This window comes from Cygnus olor, chromosome 2, assembly GCF_009769625.2.
Source record: "Cygnus olor isolate bCygOlo1 chromosome 2, bCygOlo1.pri.v2, whole genome shotgun sequence".
In the NCBI taxonomy this organism is placed as follows: Eukaryota; Metazoa; Chordata; class Aves; order Anseriformes; family Anatidae; genus Cygnus; species Cygnus olor.
The window spans coordinates 138,607,258-138,627,569 of NC_049170.1; the positions used below are offsets into that span (position 1 = coordinate 138,607,258).

The 20,312-nt window shown below is 41.2% G+C and overlaps 2 protein-coding genes and 1 long non-coding RNA gene across 7 annotated transcripts in view; 1 reads left to right on the plus strand and 2 right to left on the minus strand.

Moving 5' to 3' along the window:
- Positions 1-419: 419 nt before the first annotated feature.
- On the minus strand, positions 420-6,103 carry LOC121065665 (cytochrome c oxidase subunit 6C). 2 transcript variants are annotated; one of them, XM_040548609.1, is made up of 4 exons: positions 5,975-6,103; positions 5,089-5,216; positions 3,298-3,436; positions 420-541 (listed from the first exon to the last, which is right to left on the minus strand). In XM_040548609.1, the coding sequence occupies exons 2-3, from the start codon at positions 5,200-5,202 to the stop codon at positions 3,317-3,319; spliced, it is 234 nt and encodes a 77-aa protein (XP_040404543.1). In that variant the 5' UTR covers positions 5,203-5,216; positions 5,975-6,103; the 3' UTR covers positions 420-541; positions 3,298-3,316. The 2 variants fall into 2 exon arrangements, with proteins under 2 accessions (XP_040404543.1, XP_040404544.1); XM_040548610.1 differs by lacking the exon at positions 5,975-6,103 and adding an exon at positions 5,715-5,875.
- Positions 6,104-6,125: 22 nt separating this feature from the next.
- On the plus strand, positions 6,126-14,209 carry LOC121065667. 2 transcript variants are annotated; one of them, XR_005817233.1, is made up of 5 exons: positions 6,126-9,386; positions 9,528-9,619; positions 10,837-10,941; positions 12,165-12,235; positions 12,543-14,209. It is a non-coding gene; the product is annotated as an uncharacterized LOC121065667 (long non-coding RNA). The 2 variants fall into 2 exon arrangements; XR_005817232.1 differs by having other exon boundaries at positions 12,165-14,209.
- A 2,694-nt stretch (positions 14,210-16,903) lies between these two features.
- RGS22 (regulator of G protein signaling 22) overlaps positions 16,904-20,312 on the minus strand; it is a 66,294-nt gene continuing 62,885 nt past the window's right edge. For all 3 annotated transcript variants that reach the window (XR_005817231.1, XM_040548608.1, XM_040548607.1), the window contains one exon: positions 16,904-18,231. Coding sequence is in view for 2 of the 3 variants with exons in the window: in XM_040548608.1 (XP_040404542.1) it covers positions 18,212-18,231 (20 nt within the window). In the remaining variant the exon portion in view is untranslated. The remainder of the gene's footprint in view (positions 18,232-20,312) is intronic.

Sequence of the window (20,312 nt, forward strand, 5' to 3'; positions counted from 1 at the left end):
AGATTCTAAGTCTTGATGTAACACTTTGCTGCCATAAGGAAGGCAACACAACGATGGCACCAGAAAAAGATACAAAGGTTGGCTGGTGCGTTTCCAGAATTCCTCTACAGTTTCTTTCATCTCGAGGTCTGCTCACTTCCGAAGCCAGAGGTAACCGAGACCCTTCCAGAAACGCAGCCTCTCCCTTCCGGTAACAACTATCCTCTTGAACATTCCCATCAGCAGCAAAGACAACCCAGCCATAATTGCTTAAGAATATACTTTGTTATCAAATACGGAACTTGGCCAAAACAAAGATGCAAATAATTCTTGGGAGAAAGAAAAACAGACTCGGTTGTCTAAAGCGGTTTATGAAGACTTTCCACCGCTCTTTCCAGTATTTAAGCATTTCGACATTAATGAAGACAATTAAGCCTCACTGATGTACGTTTTTTATTTACTGAGATACATTAGAGTGTGTCATGCACTGAAGTGCATTACACTTGATAATTCAGTGAACAAGTAAGGTTCGGTCATCAAGTCTCCTCAGACTGAACAGGATCTGCAAGATAAAAAGAAATTAAGTTATGTTGGACAAACTTCATACCCTCAGTAAAGACATTAGTATGTATGAATGCAAAGCAAGAGAGAGAAATGTTTATGTGGTGGTTTAGTCTAGAGGAATTCCCCCTGTTATTTCCTGACAGTTTAAGATTCACACACCCTTCATGTGGCAGACAGAAGTGAAACATGGAACAAATCAAGAGCTGGAACAATCCTGCACAGCACGTCAGATTCACTATACATGCAGCACTGATAACTGAATCAATCTTGCTAAGGGTCTGAAAGAGAAAGGAATGCAACTTTCAGATAGGAGCCAGAGAGGAAACAAGTGGTGTAGGCAACCTACCAAGGAAGGAAGAAAACCAAATTCAAATTGCTTCTCCATATTATACTGAATGCAATCCAAGACCAGCTGTGCTCCATGACAAGAGTCATGCAAGTGGTTAGCACCATGACTTGCCCCTTTATTGTACTGCTGAGCATGCTCCAGAGGTAAGACACTCCCCAGATTTATACTTGTGCTTCTTTTCCATCACCAGTACCCCCAAAGTCCATGCCAGGTAGCTGAAACCAGGTAGCTGAAACTGCAAATTCACATGTCGATACCAAGTTCTCTACGTGCCCAGCAAGAACAAACTCCAGACAGACTTCCAAACTAACACCTTAACTAATGAATTCTCCTCCCTGCTTAGCGTTTCCTTCGTTTCGGGGGCAAGTGCTGATTCCAGAGTGAGTATTAAATGAAGCTAAACCACTGTATTTGCTGCCACATACAAAATAGATTCCAATAAAATGGGAGCAGATGTAGAATATGCATGACCACCGTACCCTTTAGGTAACTATACCAAAAAAAGCATCAGATTCAACCTCCATCCAACTTCCATAGCTAAGATTTAAATTGCTGAGGAAAACGAAAATGTCTTCCATCTGTTTTGGGTACTTGTCTTTTTCACAGCCTTTTTAGAGCATTTGAAACAGTGGCATTGTTTTCCCTTTTCTCCTGCTATTCTATAGAAAAATACAAGTTCTTACATAAATAGGATAAGGAATAAAAAGCATCAGCAGTTCAAACAAAATGACATATCAAGATTTAGCCTTCACATTTTCTTTTGAGCTGGTGTAATTAAGGAATGGAAGAAATATTTAGGAAACATTTAATTTTAACAGGTGCACACAATGTGCAACTTGATTTTTTTTAAGTTCCAAATGGGAGCATAAGCTTACAGAGCGGAGCTCTATTTGCACTGAAAAATCCCGTTCGTGATTCCAATTAAATATTTAACATGGATCATTGTTGACAGTGTTTGTTTCAAATGATTTTACCACCAGATGGCCTTTCAGAACACGCTGATGAAGGCCACCTGACTGAAGAATGCAATTCCAGTGTCTAAGAAAGTTAGAAAGTCCCTATGTATTACCAAGGGCCAAACGAGAGGCTGAATTACTGAGAATAAAACCGGGTAAATTTATCATCACTCAAGAAGAGACACTTTTTCCTCAAGGAAAAAAAGGGACTGCCGCTTTTTTTTTTTTTTTTTTTTTTAATCTTTTAGAGTAGCTGGAGCTCTGCTTCTTTCATACAATTGCATTACGCGGTAACCAGATAGTTGCAGATTGTCACACAACAGAATTTTGTATTAATAGTGTTAAGTACAAATGTTTTATTTTATTCAATCTTGCTGCTTTAAGCAAACAGGCTGAGAAAACCCAGCTGGCCAGGATAATTAGAGCCACAGATTATCACATAATGATCACAATATGAAAACATTCCAAAAGAATGAAAAAGCTATCATTCTAGATTAGTTTGAAGTCATTTTAAGAGAAGCAGAGAACTCAATGTAAGAAATCTTGATCTAGAAGGGGGGAGGAATTCTTTGTTGAGTTGTCACATCACGAGCCTGTGCAGTTTACTGAGTGTGCTTATTAATAACTGTAACAAGGTTGAAATAAAGACTTTTTTTCCCTGATGTTATGATAAGAAGTAAAGAAGAAAAAAGTTTGGCAGTGCTCTAACAAAAAAAGCACTAGAAGAATAGTACCGTGATCAAAGCTCTATTCAAGCTGGATTCGGTAAGGCAAAACTCTGAATTTAGTACAAAAGAAGCTGCATGCCATCATGTTGTGTTTTTTTTTTAAAAGCATGTATTTATATACTGAAATATGTACATATATGTACTAAATACGTATTTCCCTCATGGGTTGTCATCTTTCCCCTCACGAGCGTCAAAAGACAAAAGGATGTGTGGAAGCTGTCTCTGTTTCTTATACAGAGATCCATGCTATGGCAGACAGCCTTCCCATTTCTCAGTCGCTGTGCCACCACCAGCACATAAGCTGACTTTGATAGCCCGAAGCTAAGCGATTCAAGATGTCACCGCATCAATGTACTGGTATCAGGCAAGTCTCATACAAAAGCTTGGTCTCCTCTCTATGCAAAGGCAGAATTGTTCTGACGGCAGCTGCCTGCAGAGGGAAAGGCCCAGCATCGCTCTGCAGAGGTCTGCTACATCACACGAGTTAAACAAATTACCCAAAAGGTTTTCAGGAGACTCCCATTCTGCCCTTACTCCCCTTTCCCAGTTCCCACATTTCTTCAAGTTTTTATTGCCCACGGGTCTCTTGAGTAGTGCAATTTGTAACCCTTTTCTTTGGGAGAGCCTTTCTGATTGATAGAAAAGGAAGAAGTCCGAACAGAAGCACCTTATTTTACTGAAACAACTCGACCAACCCTTCTAATGCAGAGGAGCTTATTACCTGGAAATGCAGGCTGCCATTATTTGGGCGGCGCAGACTCAAACACACCAGCTGCTCTCATGGCTTCAAAGTCCTTCATAGGATCATAGTTCTTATAGAACTCTGCATAAGCTTTTTTTCTGGGTTCAGCAACTCCAAACTGGAAAGTAACACACAGAAGATTAAAGCTTGCAAACCTTTACAAGCAGTATTTATTTATTTGCTATTAACGCTAATAAATTTAGCGGTGGATAGCAGTCTAAAAAGCCTTACTTCAATGGCAGAAGTTAGTAAAAAATTGCTTTGTTCCTGTTCAAATCCACAGTTCAGGCTACCTGACTGCTGGTCTGGAAAATAACATCTAAACTGAAACCTTAAAAAGCCAGTTAAAAGACAGTGCATTACATTTTTAAGCAGACTGCATTTTTAAAATCCAGATACACGTTGTCTATATTGATACTCAAATGTCCTCTGCCCAGCCTGGTGATTGTTTTACATGTAATAAAAATTGCTACGGCAAGCTTTGAATATGTCCGTGGGCAGCTGCAGAACTGTAACTGCAGATAAAATGGCATCCCAAAATAATTGACCACATTTGAGCTACGTTGTAGGTCAACTGCAAAAGTCTGGTAAAATTTTACTAGGCTCCCAAACCAATCCTCCAGCTCACTGACATCAAGAGATGTGGTCCTGATACCTCAGGTACTCGCTCCTCTGAGGCACGAGGATACGCCCAAAAGCCAAAAAAACGTGAAGGAAAGGCTAAGGTGGGTTTGTCCAACATCTAACATAGTAAATTCCTTCTGAGATCAGAGTTGTTCTAAACATGGCCCACTGCCTTACTGATGTATTAATGGGGGGCTGCCAAATACAGCATAAAACCACAGACTATTAAAAAATAAGACACTGCAGATCTCATCACAAGCAAGCCTGCCCACCTCTCAGCAGGTGTGAGAAGTGGATGCTGAGCCTTAACTGTGCAGGTTTATTGTTTCTGACAGACATTTATTGACCTTCATGGACTTTGCTTACCACAAAATCGGCACCGTTAACCTGATGTTAACTTAATTCCTAGTATATTTTATCAACAGTTTTCTGAGTATTTAAATGCTGCAAATGAATGAGTTCAGTGGGTGAAGCAAGACCCAGTTCTTCCATGAAATTCATGGAATGTATGTTCTAATTGCCTGTGATAAAATGTAACTTGTAAGATCCAAGAAGGGTTTAGTAAAGGCACTGAAAACAACCACCCCTCTTATCTTTGTCAGAAGGCTTTTTAAGGACCACAAAAAACAAACTGCAATCTGTGAGTGGGATTTTTTTGGAAATGTAAAGCTCCATTTCTACCTGCTACCTCAGAAAAAAGGATAAAATGACCGTACTAGCCCTTCTCATACTGAAAGCTTCTGTGTAACGGGCAGCGCTTGCATCCTGTTTATTATCAAGATCTCAGAAGTCAATCAAAAGATAAGACAGCTCTCCAGAGCCTCCGACACCGTGACAGAGACACGGGCTATCTACTGTTACCGGGAGGAGCATCAGCTGTGTGAACAATCAAGAGCAGCCTAGGCCTAGGAGACTCAAGGTTAAGTCATCACAAATTGCGTGACCTTAATTACAGTGTAAGGCATCAGTTTGTTCACATTGTTCCTTCGAGATTATGAGGATTTATTTATGTTCTGAAAATACCCTTATAAAAATACATTACTAAAGCCTTCTGATGAAGAGCTTACCCAAACCTCAACAAAGTGATATTATGAATTTTAAAACACTAGTGCGTCCAGTTTATGACTGAATGAGCAGTGATCTCACCTTGTACAACGCTGCGCATCCGAAAGAAACAAAAAATGCCCCTAAGAGGTGAAACTTCATCCGCCTGGCCAGGAGGCGCCGCATTTGGGGCTTAGGCAATAGTGCAGACGACATGGTGATTGTATTCCCTAAAAGAACAAAAAAACACGTATGTATTAGAAAGGAAGAGGACTGTAGGACAAGAAGCTCTACTTGAATATTTTTATTTAATTTTATTCTAGAAAGATCATACATTTTTGTGTCATGTAAAAGTCACCTTGACATAAGCAACAGAGCCCCTCTCTATTTGACTTTTTGGTTATGTGCTCTAGGTGATCCTGCTGGGCAGGGGCGTTGGACCAGATGATCTTCAGAGGCCCTTTCCAACCCCGGCCATTCTGTGACTAGGATATTTAATCCTTTCCAACCTCAACCGTTCTGTGATTAGAGTATTCAATGGACGGCATTCAAGAGCAAGCTAATTATGACAGGAATATAGGTGCCTGCCTATATTATTTATGCCCAGGGCTCACGGTAACAAGGCAAGCATAAAGACAATTCGCACTAAACCCTTCCTTCCCTTCCGGGCCTACCCTTTCAGGTCTGCTGCATGCATCAGAAGCCGATAAATACATAAATAAAGATACCTGCAAAGACTTCGCTAAAAACACAAAATAAAAACACCCCTCGGCCCTGCCAGCTGGCAGAGGGTGCCCGCCGCCCCTCTGAGGGGAAACCGCCGCCACCGCCACCGCCGCCCTCAGGGACGCGCAGAGGTCACGCGCTGCCGCCGCGGCCGTTGGCGGCCGTTGGTGACGGTTGGTGACCGTTGGCGACCGTTAGGGAGGGGGCGGCTGTGGGGAAGGTGGGTGGGGCGGGGAGAGGGGTGTCGCGAGCGCGGCCTCACCTCAGCGCGAGCCCCCCGCCGTCCTCGCGCCCGCCCTCTGCGGCGCCGCCACCCCGCATGCGCGAGGCGGGGCCGCGCGGCTACGGGGAGCGGCTCGGCTCAAGCCCCGCCGCGCGCGCGTTGGGCTGAGGCGGGGGGCCGGGGGGAGGGAATGCTCCACAAAGCGCTGCCGTCTGGAAAACGTGGAATAATATTTATAGAGTTTGCCAAGGGCAAGCTTCACAATAAACTGTAATCCCTTCTAGGCATCCTCTCTTTGGACCTTTCTTGGAAATGGTGTGGTGCCGCGGGTTTCGACCTCATCACCACCTGCCTGTGGTGATGTTGTCCGTTTTCACTCACTTTATTCCTAGCAAAACTCCATGGGTTTTACACTCAATCTTGTAAATTCCTGCCGTGAAAGCCTCCCGTGCAGTGAAGCATTCATTCAAGCCTTATGCACCCTTGCCAAAGCCAGGGGACCCTGACTTCAAATGGCAGAGGAGACAGGCCCCTAAAACTGAGGAGAAGGGATTTTCGTTTGGCGAGATGAAACAGAGGAAGGTGTCAGTAGAAAATGTGGAGAGAAATCACACAGCCCCAGCAGCAAGCTGGGGGAACAGTCTTTGCAACAGCATTTCTGAATAGATCTAATTTGAACAGCCTTTCTCAAACCAAAGACAAGTCTGCTACAGTAACTGATACCAAACTGAAGAATGGCTGTCCAAGAGTGTTTTCTTGTATGGATTAATACAAAAAGGCAAATGTTAGTGACAGCATGCAGAACGAATGACAAGATATAGGCACAACCGGATTGTGAGGGCCTAAGGAAACACCAGAAGGGCACTGCTGACTGCATTCAATGTGACCAGGAGAGCAATGGCCACAAAGTTGTCTAGGAGGTCTGTAAAGCTCTGATAAACCCACCCTCATATTACACGATGTCAGAAAAAGAGAATTTAACTGGAATAAAAGCACAGCAGGCTTCATGGCTACTATGATTGTAAATTACACGTGAGGAATTTTCCTATAAATGACAGTGTTTATGAGACAGTGTTTTGGTAGATGGACCTAGGTCTGCGTATAAGAAGATCTGATGACTTTTTTCAATAGCTTACTTCATGGCTGGCCAGGTCATTAAATTCTTTTCTATGTGACGTTTCCCCATGTGCCTGAGATACTGCTGGCCAGGCATCTTTGTGTTATAGTTAAGATGCTAATTGAAAAGCTACTTGTTTTTATGCTTTGGCATCATTACTGTGGAATATACACCCAGCTTCTTATTGTTCTGCATGAAGGGCAGTTCAGGACTGTGCAAATAAAGGATAAAAAGGGGTACAGGATACAGCAGAGGAAGAGCCATGGAAGGCAGGCAGAGGTAACCAGCTTTGTTAAGTCAGTGCACAGAGTTGCTGGTTTCTGAATGGATTATAAGGCTGAATGTGTTTCCAGACATCCAAACATCCAAAATGCATCAAAGGAAATAAATCTTCTGAAAACACTGAGGCGTACAACACACAGGCAACAGCAGTTGTCTCCTTCCCAGTCCACGCAGTCCGTGGGGCTTCCGACACCTGTTCCAGTTGGGTTTTGTACCTGAATATCAGGACTGTTTGACCAAAAGGTGCCACAGTTTCCAAAATAAGTCCTCTTTCCTCTGCATACTACTGGAGCATCAGCAACAATTGACACTTCTTCATGGTTTCCTTGAAAGGGATCATTTTTTAAGGAAAGCAGGCATTAATGTGATACCATTTCTTGCTCATGCTGCATCGAACTTATAAATAAAGTTTACCTCTGAATTTAGTGAGAGAAAGATTAGGCAGTGAATCCTTGTCTTTTCCACAAAGAGTGCCAGCTGTGATACTTGGGATTGTACTTTCTGCGGTGTGGACTGGAGCCGACTCGGAACAGGGCTGTGACAGTCAAGTGATTTTGCATATGCCACAAAGAGTCTTTAGATACTCATAATCTGGATCAAATTAGAACCAAAACTCCACTGGAAAAAAAGATCACATGGGACATCAGCAATCCCCTGAGCCAGCTGCATTCCTAAATAGTTTATTATAATATCTACCTCTCTGTCACAAAAGAAAAAAAAATGCTAACTGGTAGCTATATGCCACATATGAGAATGAATACATTTGTGGTCTTCATCCCATTTCTGTGCCAGAAATTAACAAGTTAAATACTCTTTTGCTACAGCTGTGTTGACATCAGTCAAGAGTGGTGTGGAACAAACAAAGATATTGTGGCACAAGAAGTTATTTAACAAAATTGGAATGGCAGCTATACAAAAATTAAGGGTGAATCAATTATTCCTAAATGGAAAAATTCAAAATTAGTAGGGAAAATAGTATTTTCAGGCTTCCAAAAGGGCATTATAAACAAAGGAGAAAAAAGGCAAAAGTTCAAATCAGAATAAATGGAGCAGACAAGGATTTCACAAGCCTTTGTTGATATTATGCATGCTTCTGAAGATAGAAAAAAATCTCAAAAAAGTAATTTCTTAAGCTTTGTTCAACTTGTAAAGAGACAGATTTTGGTAAATTTATACACTTCAAATGGTGATATAATTACACGAAGGATTCTGTGCTTGGTACCATCATGAGTTATATTGTTAAACAAAGAGACTCAGCTGTTTCCCAGTTCCCAACCAGCAGTCAAGGCATGGCTTATGTCTGCATTCAGGCACGAAAACTAGAAAATACACCAGGTCCCACAGCTTAGACATTAATATTTGTGTGATGTTTATTTACTTTTTTTAATTGGCATATGGTTCTGTATTAATTGTTCTTACTCTGAAGTCTTCCGGGTTCAGAAGGCCTATCTGAAACAAATACATTGTTTTTTTTTAGCAACAGGCAAACATTGCTAAGATTAACTGGAGTTTTAAAACCAAACTATGCACATGTTCTTACCTAAAAGTTTAGCTTAGACAAGTCTAACTTGCCAAAAAGTTCTACATTATAATCTGATTTCTTAGGAAAAAGAAAAATACAAAAATAAAAAACAAAAACACACCCACAGAGACACCTCCTTCCAGTCCCTGTTCCCTGCTCAAATCCCTTTGAATGATGCCAGGATTCTGTTTTCCTTTGGGGTTTTAAACGTTATGTAGTTTGTCTGCAGTGGAAACAAAGTCATCAAAAACAATGTTTTTGTGCTGTTCCTCCGCTCCTCGGTATTTGCTGAGAGATGCCTTACTCTGAGTAAGTTTTTTCATTCCTCGTCCTTGTTTTTCCAGACAGGAGCCTGTGGAGTTAAACCACCCATACAGACAAATACTCCAATCTTAATTTTAATCAGTGAACACATAAAATCGTGACATGCAATCGTTGCAGTCTCTACGGCCCACCTCAGCAAATGGCAGCCCATCAAAAGGAGGCCACGAGCATCCTGAGCCTGGGTTCAGCTCCAGAAAGCATCCCGGGTAAGAGCAGCCTGGGAACAGAGTTCCTCCTTTTGAAAATGAAAGCAAGGCCCACAACACAAAAAGGCCAAGCTTAGCTTGTCACGCTCCTTTTCAAAGCACAGTTTGGCTGATGTGCTGTAACGTGGTTTTGTTTCACAGGAGGCAAAATTCTCTAGCTCTAGACATCATCTACCATATGGAAGCTTTATCATATTGAAGACAGTGTCTGCATGGCCTGCCCAGAAATCCCGGTGAGTCCATACACGCAAACTTTATCATACTGAAGACAGCATCTGCATTGGCCTGCCCAGAAATCCCAGTGAGTCCATGCACGCAAGCACTTAGTACATTTGCCAGTACTCTCCTCCTTGATTATAAATGCTTTACGGTAAGTCTGAGCGGAAGATGCATGGATACATTTCAGTAGTCCAAAGACATTGAAACAGGCAGTGTCCTTCATACCTTAACAGGGCTTAGACCAGACCTTTTGCTGGCTTTTATTTTTCCTAGACCCAACCAGTGATCATCTGACTTCTAGGAAACAGAAAGTTGCTAGCTGCTGCCGTTCATCCAGCTATCATTTTGTTTTCTGACAGAAAACTACAGACCAACATATCTGCGGGCGTAAAGCAGTGTCTGTGAAGTGGGAAAGCTTCCTTCAAATAGCAGATCTGTGCTCTTCTCAAGGTGCTACCTTTGCCTCTCTTCCTTGGTTAGACTCAGCTTGCTTACCCTAGGCAGCCGGTGGCTCCGTGTACCAGCAGAGGACCAAGCTCCCACAGGGTGCTGCACGGAGAGCACAGAAACCTGCTCAGTTTAGGGACTGAGTCCTGGGAGAGGGACACCTGAAATTTTGCTCATTCTGTCAAAAAAGACTGACCAAGGGCATGTTTCAAGTGGCACTTTTGCAGTCATTTTCTATAGCAAGTGTTTAAACATTTTTCTCATAGGCTTACAAACCTCTCATTTCAGTCTTTTAATTCATGTCGAGGTGATGACATGGTAAGTGTTACAGGATGTTGGCAAATTTTCCTTTCTGGGTCTGCAATGACAATCTGGTTGGGGCTGGGACATCTCTTGCAGGTTTGTTGTGTGCCTCGTGGTATGCCTTGTATCATCACACGGGAGTCATGTCAACCAAATTCTGTCCATTTGTGAAAAGAGAGTTTATGAACGCAATTAAAAACAGAAATAAAATAACAAGTACCCCGAAGATGATGTATTAGTTGACCTATTTATGACCTGATGAACAAATTGAGAGCCTGCAAGCTTGTCCGTTGTTTCCACTTACGTCACCTGGTCTAATAAAAGATACCGCCTCTTCTTAAAAAATGACATTGCTTTTGTTTATTCTGGTGTTGGAAGAACCTGTAAACTTAGGATTGCTATGTTGTGTAAAGGTTTCATAACTTTTATTTGATATTGGTTGGTACTGTATATAAAACAGATTTATTTATTTTTTTTACAGGCATAACTTCGGCAATCCATGAAGTGCTAGCAGTCAGGAAGTCTCTGGCTACAAAATCCCTGGTGGAGCTCCATCCAGGTCAGGTTGTGGTCCCAGGTTTGAAAGGTAAGGCACAGTGAGAAGTGTGAGGCTTCCAGAAAGCGGTCAAATCATCTGTTGGTGTTTTTTTAACAAACTTGTTATTGGCATAAACTTTTAAAAATATGTATACTGAAACCAGCCTGTTTCAACTTTACTGTTTTGTTTGAAATAATCTAATTAGGATATTGTAGGTCTCACGTTTCTACTGCATTGAAATTTCTGAGCTTCATGATTAGCAAAACTGGCAATAGATAACAGCATAAACAACCTTAGTTAAATATATTATGATTAAATGAGTTCAGGATACATTTTCCTAAGACAAATTTGGCTATGTTCAATACGGCATTACATGTAAATGGGTGGAAAAATTGCAGCATTTTTCCAAGCAGGAGGCATAAGATTACTATAATCCATAGCCTCCACCACAGTATTAATTAGCATGGCTCACTAACCAGGGACGTAATATTTGTAAATGAAACTCTAGAAGGGCATCAGTAAAGAACAGGATGTTGAAGCCAAATGGAAAACATGAACCAATAAAAAGGCTGAACTAGCTAGAAGTGCAAGCTCAGCCTTTGAAGTTAGTTCAAGTACTGCATGCTTTAATTTTGGTGTAATCTTATGAAGGGGGTACAAACAAGAACTCAGAAACAGATTTTGTAACATTTGGCCCAATTGTAGATGAATCAGTTTGTTGATGGTTACCAACAATTGCACAGCCAGAGAAGCTGTGGTCTTTGTTAAATTAGATTGAATAATTGGCTTCAGTGGGAGTTTCGGGTGCAGAGCAAATGAAGTGTCACGGCCCTTGACTGTCGTAATATTCCTTAGCAGAGGCTAAGTTTTTGCGTTCAGAACAACCTGAGTACGGATTCGGAGAAAATAAGTCCCTCAAGAATTCATCTACTCACTCCCCTGCCCCAGTATGGGTCTGAAAATATTTAGTTGTTCCTGGCAGATGTACATACCTTATCTGTTTTTAGAACCCCTCTGATGACAATAAGGATACCAAAAACTCTCTGGGCGGTTTATTCCAATGCTTAGCTAGTGTCTCAGCATACAATCTGTGATTAGTACTACGTTGCCTTGGCAAGCCCAACTGAGTCTATGTATTTTTGTGTTTTGATTGTGTTTTGCCTTGTCTTTTAATATTCTTTGTTGTGGAGCTGCATGACAAGGCAGTGCTATTTCCCTGTTTGTTTGTTTGTTTGTTTGTTTTTTCAGAGAGAAAAAAAAATCTGTTTCAGTCCTTTGGATAACTTTCTGAAGACCTACTACTGCCAGGTGCTGAGCACCTCTGGAGACACAACTTAAGAGAGTGAGTTTCAATAAATTCTGCAAATTTTAGGATCCAGCAGCCAGGAGTTAGGATGATCTTTGACCTGGAAGGTCATAACTGGAAGATGAACACAATCATATATACTCGACATTTTTAGATCAAGTATTGGGTTCATTAGCTTGAAAATACTAAATCATTTATTGTAATCTTTAGTGAGTGGCCCAACATGTGCTGCTAATTACTTTCTCATTCGGGAGAAAAAACAGAGGGAAAGTTAATTTTTTCTCATATATGCTTTCTAGAGCAAAATGAACTCCTGAAAAGTGTACTAATTTTCTCTTCCCAGCAGCCACGCATACCTCTGGGAAGAGCCATATTCCTCAACAAAGAAAGCATGAGGGCTTCATCCTCTGAAATGCGAGTACGGAATAAATCATTTTAATGAAACAAAAGACATTCATTCTCAAAAAATTATACGGAAGCAACTCATTGGAAAATTGTATTAGGAAAATGGTGATGTACATCGAGATTAAATCCTATGTCATTATAACAGTCAAGTAGTTTACTGAGCAAGTTAATTTTATGCATATATGCATATAGTGTATATTTATGCATACAAACACACACAAACCTGTGAAGTATAGAATTCAGACACATATACACAGCTATACACGTACAAAACTGTAAAGATGTAAATTACTCTAGAGATATAACAGGTTTGATTCCCAAAATACCTTTTTCAGGAATGAGTGGTATTTAAAATCAGGGGTTGGGGCTTCCAAAACCAATACTGCTCAGTTGGGTCTACAGCTGGGATGAAATTCATTTGCTTGCCTACAGGTGAAAACTACTAAGAATGCTAAAAGCTGGTTGATCGCATTTACTGAGCCACAGCCACCGCAGACGATTTTAATGAATATTTCCAATGAAATCTCTGTATTTACTGGCTTTGACAGATGGGGAATATTGCTTAAGCTATTGTGTGCCTGTGCATTCCTTGAGTGTGATGCTGTGTTTTTTTTCTTGTCGTGTCATTTGTTTCATTTAACTTTCTCATTAATGGCACAATTGCTTTGCTTTGTTGAAAAGTCCTTTTCTGAGAAGAGAGCAGTACTTTCTTCTTAAACTTATTGCCAACAAAAGATTTTCAAACGCACGTGGTACAGAGGAATCATGTACAAGATTGTTTTAGAGGAAGAAGAAGTCTCTCAAATTAAAAGCACAAATCCACTTACTACATTTGCTTTTGACATGAAATGAAAAGTTAACATGAGAAGTGCACATAGTTCATCGGCACACTCTGAACAAATACATAATTAACATGTGGAATAAGCAACGTTGTTGTCAACACTTTCACATATGTTACCATGAAACTTGAATATTTTTAATTAGTGGAGAAAATCCAAGTAAATGCAGCCTGCGCTTGAGATATAAATTAGTTTGGCTCAATGAATATTAAAAATGAGAGAATCTAATCTATACCTTGACTACACGTAACGTATTGTGTCAGCTTAATGGGTCCTGCGTAATTACAATCTGCTCTAACACTCTGAGAAATTATTACTTGGCAGAGAAGTATCCATTGTGGCCATTGTGTAAATGCTTTATTAAATCACTGGTAGAATTCAAAATGTATGAGTTCATTAGCAGGTAGGTAGAAAGTGTAGGTTTTGGTGTTTTGCAGTGTGCCAGACTGACAGAACCTTGTTTGAAGGCTACATAATAAAAGGAAAAATAAAAAACTATATAGCAGTACCATGTGGCTTCTGATTTGGGAACTACAATTTAGCCTATTAGACATGGACCTGTTCCAAAAGTGCACATTCAAACAACCATGCATGAAGGAGTTAGAAACACAGATGTGAATTATAACTCTCCAAAATCCTGGGAAAGCTCCAAATCAGGCCATTAGAGGTAGCCTTGAACTGTGAGTACAGATCCAGATCTAAAATTTTTGTTGAAACCTGTCTTTCCCTACATTTTTACAGCAACTACTGAATGTATTAAAACCAACATTCCATAAGCTTAAAAAATATAAAAAAATTAACCCCATCTTAGCTCTGTTCAGGCATGATTCACAGTGACTGACTAAAAGCATTTCTGTAAGAAAGCAGAAACAAAAAATATCATTTGAATGTAATGGGACAGTTTAAACAGGTCAAATTGAAGCTGGATTACTGCAACTGCATTGGCATTGGCAGCTACATGGTGATGAGATTTAACATTAGAAACATAAATAACATAAGGTTTGTCTTTTCTGAGTTTGGAACAGAACTTTGAAGCACCTGGTTCATTTTCAATCATTTTTACGCATGCACACAGGCTCACACACACTAATTAAAAATTATTAAAAAATAAGCTCAAGTCAGTAGTTTTGACTAGAGCAGTAGGGTTGGGCAGGATTGAGGCTGCCATTTCACAAACGTACAAGTGACAGAAGATAGAAAATTTCTCCAGGTCTGCAATACTGTATGAGGCTAAAGGCACAGACGGAGCAATGACGGGACACCTGTCATTTTTCAGTGCTCCGGAAATTTTCAGCCAGAAACGGAGGGTCCCACGTATATAAAATTACCTGATTCATAGATGCTTCATCTGTAGTCTTCACTAATGCATGCTGCTTTTTGTTTGTTTGTTCATTTGAAGTCAAACGTTTGCAAAGTGATTCACAGTAATCATTCTCATGTAAAAGATGTAGAAAGCATGGCAGAAACAACCTGCCCTGGGCTACCCTGTGCTATTTAATCAGAGAAACAACAGTAGAAGCTGGGTCTGGCAAATCTGGTCTGCTGCTGCCTGCAAAGCACCTCTCTTCATTGCTGATCTCAGTGCCTGATGATTAAATCTAGATTTCCACACCTTGAAAGCAATAAATAAATCTACAGCTCACTGTGTAAAACCATTCCCATTATTAGTCATTAAAAAAAAAAAACAGTCACTAAAAAAAAAAAGATTTCAAGGAGTACAGAGGGAATGGCACAGCATCATTGTACAGATACAACGAAGAAAGCATTTTACTCCTTTTTAACTGGCCTGGTGACCACCACTACCACTGCACTTGTAAGCTATGTTAAGAATGCGTTTTAAGAACATAATCCAGCCCTACATAACTTCAGGAATTCATGCCATAGTCTGATGCTTTGTGTCGTGCGGTAGCAGGAAGAAGTCAAAGCAAACTGCATTGAGGCTCGTAGGCGAGTAAGTCACAGTTTGTGTTGCTATCAGGAGTATCTGAGTGATCGATTTCAGGACTGCGTCCTTTAAGCTAGGCTGTGTCTGGCATGCAAAGATTGTAAAATATTTTAATAAAAATGACAAGTTTGATGAGAGAGAAGTGAAATACACAGTAATAGCATCTAAGTCTAAATATTTATGAATCCAAATGATGGTTTAAAAAATTTCAGAATAGTTCCAATATGTTGCATTACTTGGTAGTAAACAACAAAAGTCTGATTACACTCTGTATTTTATTAGATTCTATATTTTGAACTCCACCAAAGCACGGATCCATCCAGAAAAAAAATCTACATTTCCAGGTTTCTAAAAATAGAGCTTTTTTATTTCTGTTCCACACAGAACTGTTGTTCTACTACAGTGCTATATAATTCTGAAACTCCCAAAGTATACATAGTTAAGCTAAAGAAGGAATAAAATTTTATTTATCTAAACAGAGAGGTGCTAGAGTTTTTGACTGAAACTTTTCTAGTCCCTTAAAACTGCTGGGCTCACTTAGGTGGTTGCTCAGCAACCTTAGAGAGAATGTATCTCAAGAACAAGACAAAAAGGCAGTAGTACTGTACATTCCTGAAGTGACACAGAGTGACCATTTAGCCCAGAGAAATGGGCTATAAATGCGCACACACACACACATATATATATATTTCAGTTAACATGGAGACAGAACTGCAGACTGGACTGAGGGCTATCATTTGTTTGCAGAACTTCGAGTGAATAGACCCAGTTTGCAGAATTTTACCCACTCATGGAAGTACATGAAGTACATGGTCTGTTTTTTGGTTTTGTTTGTTTTTAAGTGATAGATGTGTACGGTATTAATCACAGTTACTGTCCAGGGCAGCGGTTTCAGCAGGAGGAGGGCTGGTAAATTTTCACAAACAATTTTATAAGGCAAGGAAACATGCAAGGAAATGCATCATCTGTGACAAATATCTGGATAATCTTTTTCATTTTATAAGTAATCCAAGTATGATTCAAGTAAAAGCTACCAGCATAAGATAAGCATTGTCTACACGTTATTTATCTGTCTCAAAATGCCACGAAGGCAAGAATACAACAAAACAGAAACTGACTGCTGTGCTCCAGCGTTTGGTTGCATGCAGTGTACTGACCATAGCAGTAGAAGGTGGCCTTTCATATGTTTTTCAGACTGACATACAGCACTGCATTTGTGGCATTTCATGATGATTCTTTGCCTTTCACATTAATGAGTGGTAGGCCACAAGACAGCACATGTGCTGTGCTCACTGCAAGATGCTGCATTCCGCCCTCCTCAGATGTACTGAGCATTACAGTTCAGTGCATCTGTGAAGTTTGGGATAACATGAAAAACAGGAACAGGAACTTTAAGTTTTACTCCCCTGCTGGGGCTTCTACTCAAGATGTCTTTCTCAGGTAGTACCTTGTGAGCAAACAACCCAAACACAGAAGGAACAGAGATAAGCATGAAGCAAACTCTGTATGTGAACTGTAGGGAAAGTAGGAACCAAAACAGTGATCTCCCATGTTCTTTCTGTGAGGTTATATGGCAGAAGAGCTATAGCCATAAACATGCATGTGTTCCTTCCCTGCCAGGCTCTCTAAAGGAACTTCTGATGGAAATCCCGTACAATTCTGTTTGGAGAGTGAAAAAGAAAAGGACTATCAGTTGTCTTTAGCTGTCACTCCACACTGAAGAGGAAAACACTCATGAATTGTCCTTAGCCAGATGATCTAAGAGCTCCACGTGAAGGTCCTTGACTTCTGATAACTCACGGAAGGCTGCGTAGCTCCTTCTTCTTGTCCAGGATGTTGGGAGGGGGCGCAGAAGACAATCCCATCCCTAACTCTGGGATAAGTTGTCAGGAACTCAGCAAGCTGGAGCTCCCTGATCTGCCTTTCTCTTACATGCATTACCCACATGCAGAGGAGAACAGAGCCGACAATGCTGTGGCTAGGGACTGGTGTTTAAAGTGGTCTGGAAAATGTGGAGAGGTCTATCATCATCCTGTCCCCTGCCCAGCAGTTAATTCTGCCCCTGCCCTTACTTCACTCCCCAGTATCAACTCTGTTCCAGCTCTTTTTACAACTCTTAAAGTTTTAAAAGGAATTAAGAAAGAAGGGAGAGCTACCCAAGAGCTATGAATTCCTGCAGCCTACCAGTGAATTACGCCTTGGGAAGAATGACATTTTGCAAAAATTATCAGTCAGATCGGTGTCCTGATATATGTTGAGTCTTTCATGTGGATCGAAACTGAGAAATGAGGCAGAAGGTGTACTTTGGACCATGAATCAGACTGGACTGGGAACAAACCACAACAGGGTTTGTTTTTAGAATAGCTCAGACACTTCATGGGTTATTCTTGATGACCAGAAGTTGTGTGAATTGCAGTACTGAGACCATAGCATGCTGAGACACTCTGCTTCAGAGCTATCAGTTAATGCAGTGTTTTACTTTTTCATTAGATTAGGCGCTGAAGAACTAGGCTTGGTTATAAGATCATTAGGACCAAGACTACGTAATTGTTTGTGCTGTGCATACTTCAGTGGAATCTTGCTCTAAGCTGAGCCTCCAAGGCGTACCGTTAAACTAATAAATGACACAAGAGTCAGTTTCACAATCATGTTGATAGGGAATGTATTGGAAGATGTTTCTTTTCTACCCTTGACTAATGCCTCATGGTTCTTAATAATATTTGAAGTCGTTGTCTTTGCTCTGGAAATTAAGTACAAACCTTGCACGCACATTAGTTTTGTGTCTTCTGCCCACCTGTGGTGAATGTCTCTGCATTTCCTTCCTCAGAGAGATTTTAATCTGCCTGCAAAAGGTATCAGAATATCATTGCTGTGCGGCAGCCACTTGAAATAGTCAGAACAAGTCTTCAACAAGTGTATCAAAAAGTGTAACAAAGCACCTGAGAAACAAGGTGTGATGGGTTGGTCCTGGCTATCACGTCTCCCATCCACAGCTGCTCACTCTGCCCCCAGCAGGATGAGGGGAGAAAACAGGAAGAGCAGGAGAGAGAACGCTTGTGTATGAAGATAATGATAGGGAGATTGGTTATCAGTTACTGTTGCAGGCAAAACAGACTGAAAGTGGGAAAATTAACTTAATTTGTTGCCATTTAGAATAAATAACTACTGATTTGGGTAGTGGGAAACAAAAACAAACAAAACGGGAGAAAGAAACGTGGATGCACTTAGGGAAAACACTTTTCCTCCTCCTTTCCCAGGCTCAAGTTCACTCCAAAGCTCCTCTCCTCCCCTATTTGTTATCACCGTGGGTCACACACAGCCTCTTTGGTGAGGCAATGGGCAGTGCAAGGGGGGAGGCTTCAGTCTGTACACAGCAGTTTCTCTCTGCCACTTCATCCTTCTCACTCTCCCTCTGCTCCAGTGTGATTCTACTTGGGCTGCAGGGAGTATCTGCTCCGCCATGGAATACCTCCTTTTTCTCCTCCTCCTCTGACCTTGGTGGTATCAGCTGTGCCCAGTAGCCCCTGCTCTCTCCTCACAGAGGTCACCCCTGCAGCCCACCACTACCAAAACTTTGCCATTTATACCCAATTCACAAGGCATGACTTTCTCTGTAACGAAGTGGAGAGACGCTGTCCCATCAAAAGCAGCAGTGGTCTTTCACAGGTGTTTTGCCCCATCAGCAGAGTGACCAGATCACTATGATGTGTGAGGAGAGCCACCAGAGAGAGTCACCAGCGGGTGAGGAGAGCCACCAGAGAGTCATGAGGGAAAAAGAGGAAACCACCCAGAGACAGCAGGAACACGAGCTATTGGGAAGAGACAGAGCAGGCAAATTTCCAGTGGGCTTGGAGAATGGGTTGTAGCTGAAACTAGTGGGAGAGACCTATCAAACCTCTCAAGACCTCTAATTTCTCATTTCGTTAGCCTGGTGCCTGTCAGGAATGCCTTTTTCAGGTTTAGAAAATCAAGGTGGACCAGGGACTGCTGGTTTGGTCTGCAGAAAAGACTGCAGGCCCCTTTGAGCACTGGGCCCAGCTGGAGGTTTCTCAGCTACAGGGAAGAACCAAAGACCCTGCACAAGAACTCCCCATGCTGACATAATTGCACGTGAAGCAGAACTGCAGTGCAAAAAGGCATAAATGCATGAAGTATAGTAATATCTGCAGAGAGGCATAAGGTCCAACACAACTGAATGAATTTTACCTGCAGCTAGAGGTGATGAGAGGGCAGAAAGAGAACATGAGGAAAGAAAAGAATGAGGAATGCTGTGGTTTTCTTCCTGAAGCCACATACAAAAAACGCTGCCACAAGAAGACTGTATTCAGGCATTGGCAAGTTTAGGAGGATGAGGGAGGGCTGGACACCTATTTGCCTAAAATAGAAGTGTTGAAGTACAGAAATAGAAGATGAAGGAGAAACAGAGAAGAAAGGGGAGCAATAATCCAAGTTCTATTATTTTTTAAGTCTATCTAATTTCAGCACAGGCTTAAAAAACTCTCCAGGGGATTCTTTCATCTAGAAATCCAAGCTTTGAAGCAAAATCTGTTTTTCTGTTTTTAACAGATCTCTTTGCTGTCCTACTTCTTTCTCCCATTCTAATGTTTAATCTGCTTCGGCAGAGATGATCTATTGCTAGATCTGTGTCAGGTCTTTGCCAGACTCCATGGGGTCTGAGTTTACTCCAGTCATCCCATGCTCTGATTTAAAATATTTTAACTGGAAAGCCCAGATAACCACATTTCAGAGACTGCCATTTTGCAACAAAAATCCATCTGGCCAACATTAGGTCCACTTACCGTGGTTGGAGTAAAAAATAATCTTGCCTTCATGTTGAGGCTGTACAGCTTCAGTTAAACGTGATTTGGAATGGGACAGCTCACTACTAATGAGCATCAGCACTGACAGCAGGAAAACTAGCTTT

Coding starts and splice junctions, on each gene's coding strand:
- LOC121065665 (XM_040548609.1), bottom strand. CDS start 5,202: ATGTCGTCTGCACTATTGCCTAAGCCCCAAATGCGGCGCCTCCTGGCC. Junction 3,437..5,088: donor GATGCGCAGCGTTGTACAAG/GTGAGATCACTG, acceptor GTTACTTTCCAG/TTTGGAGTTGCTGAACCCAG.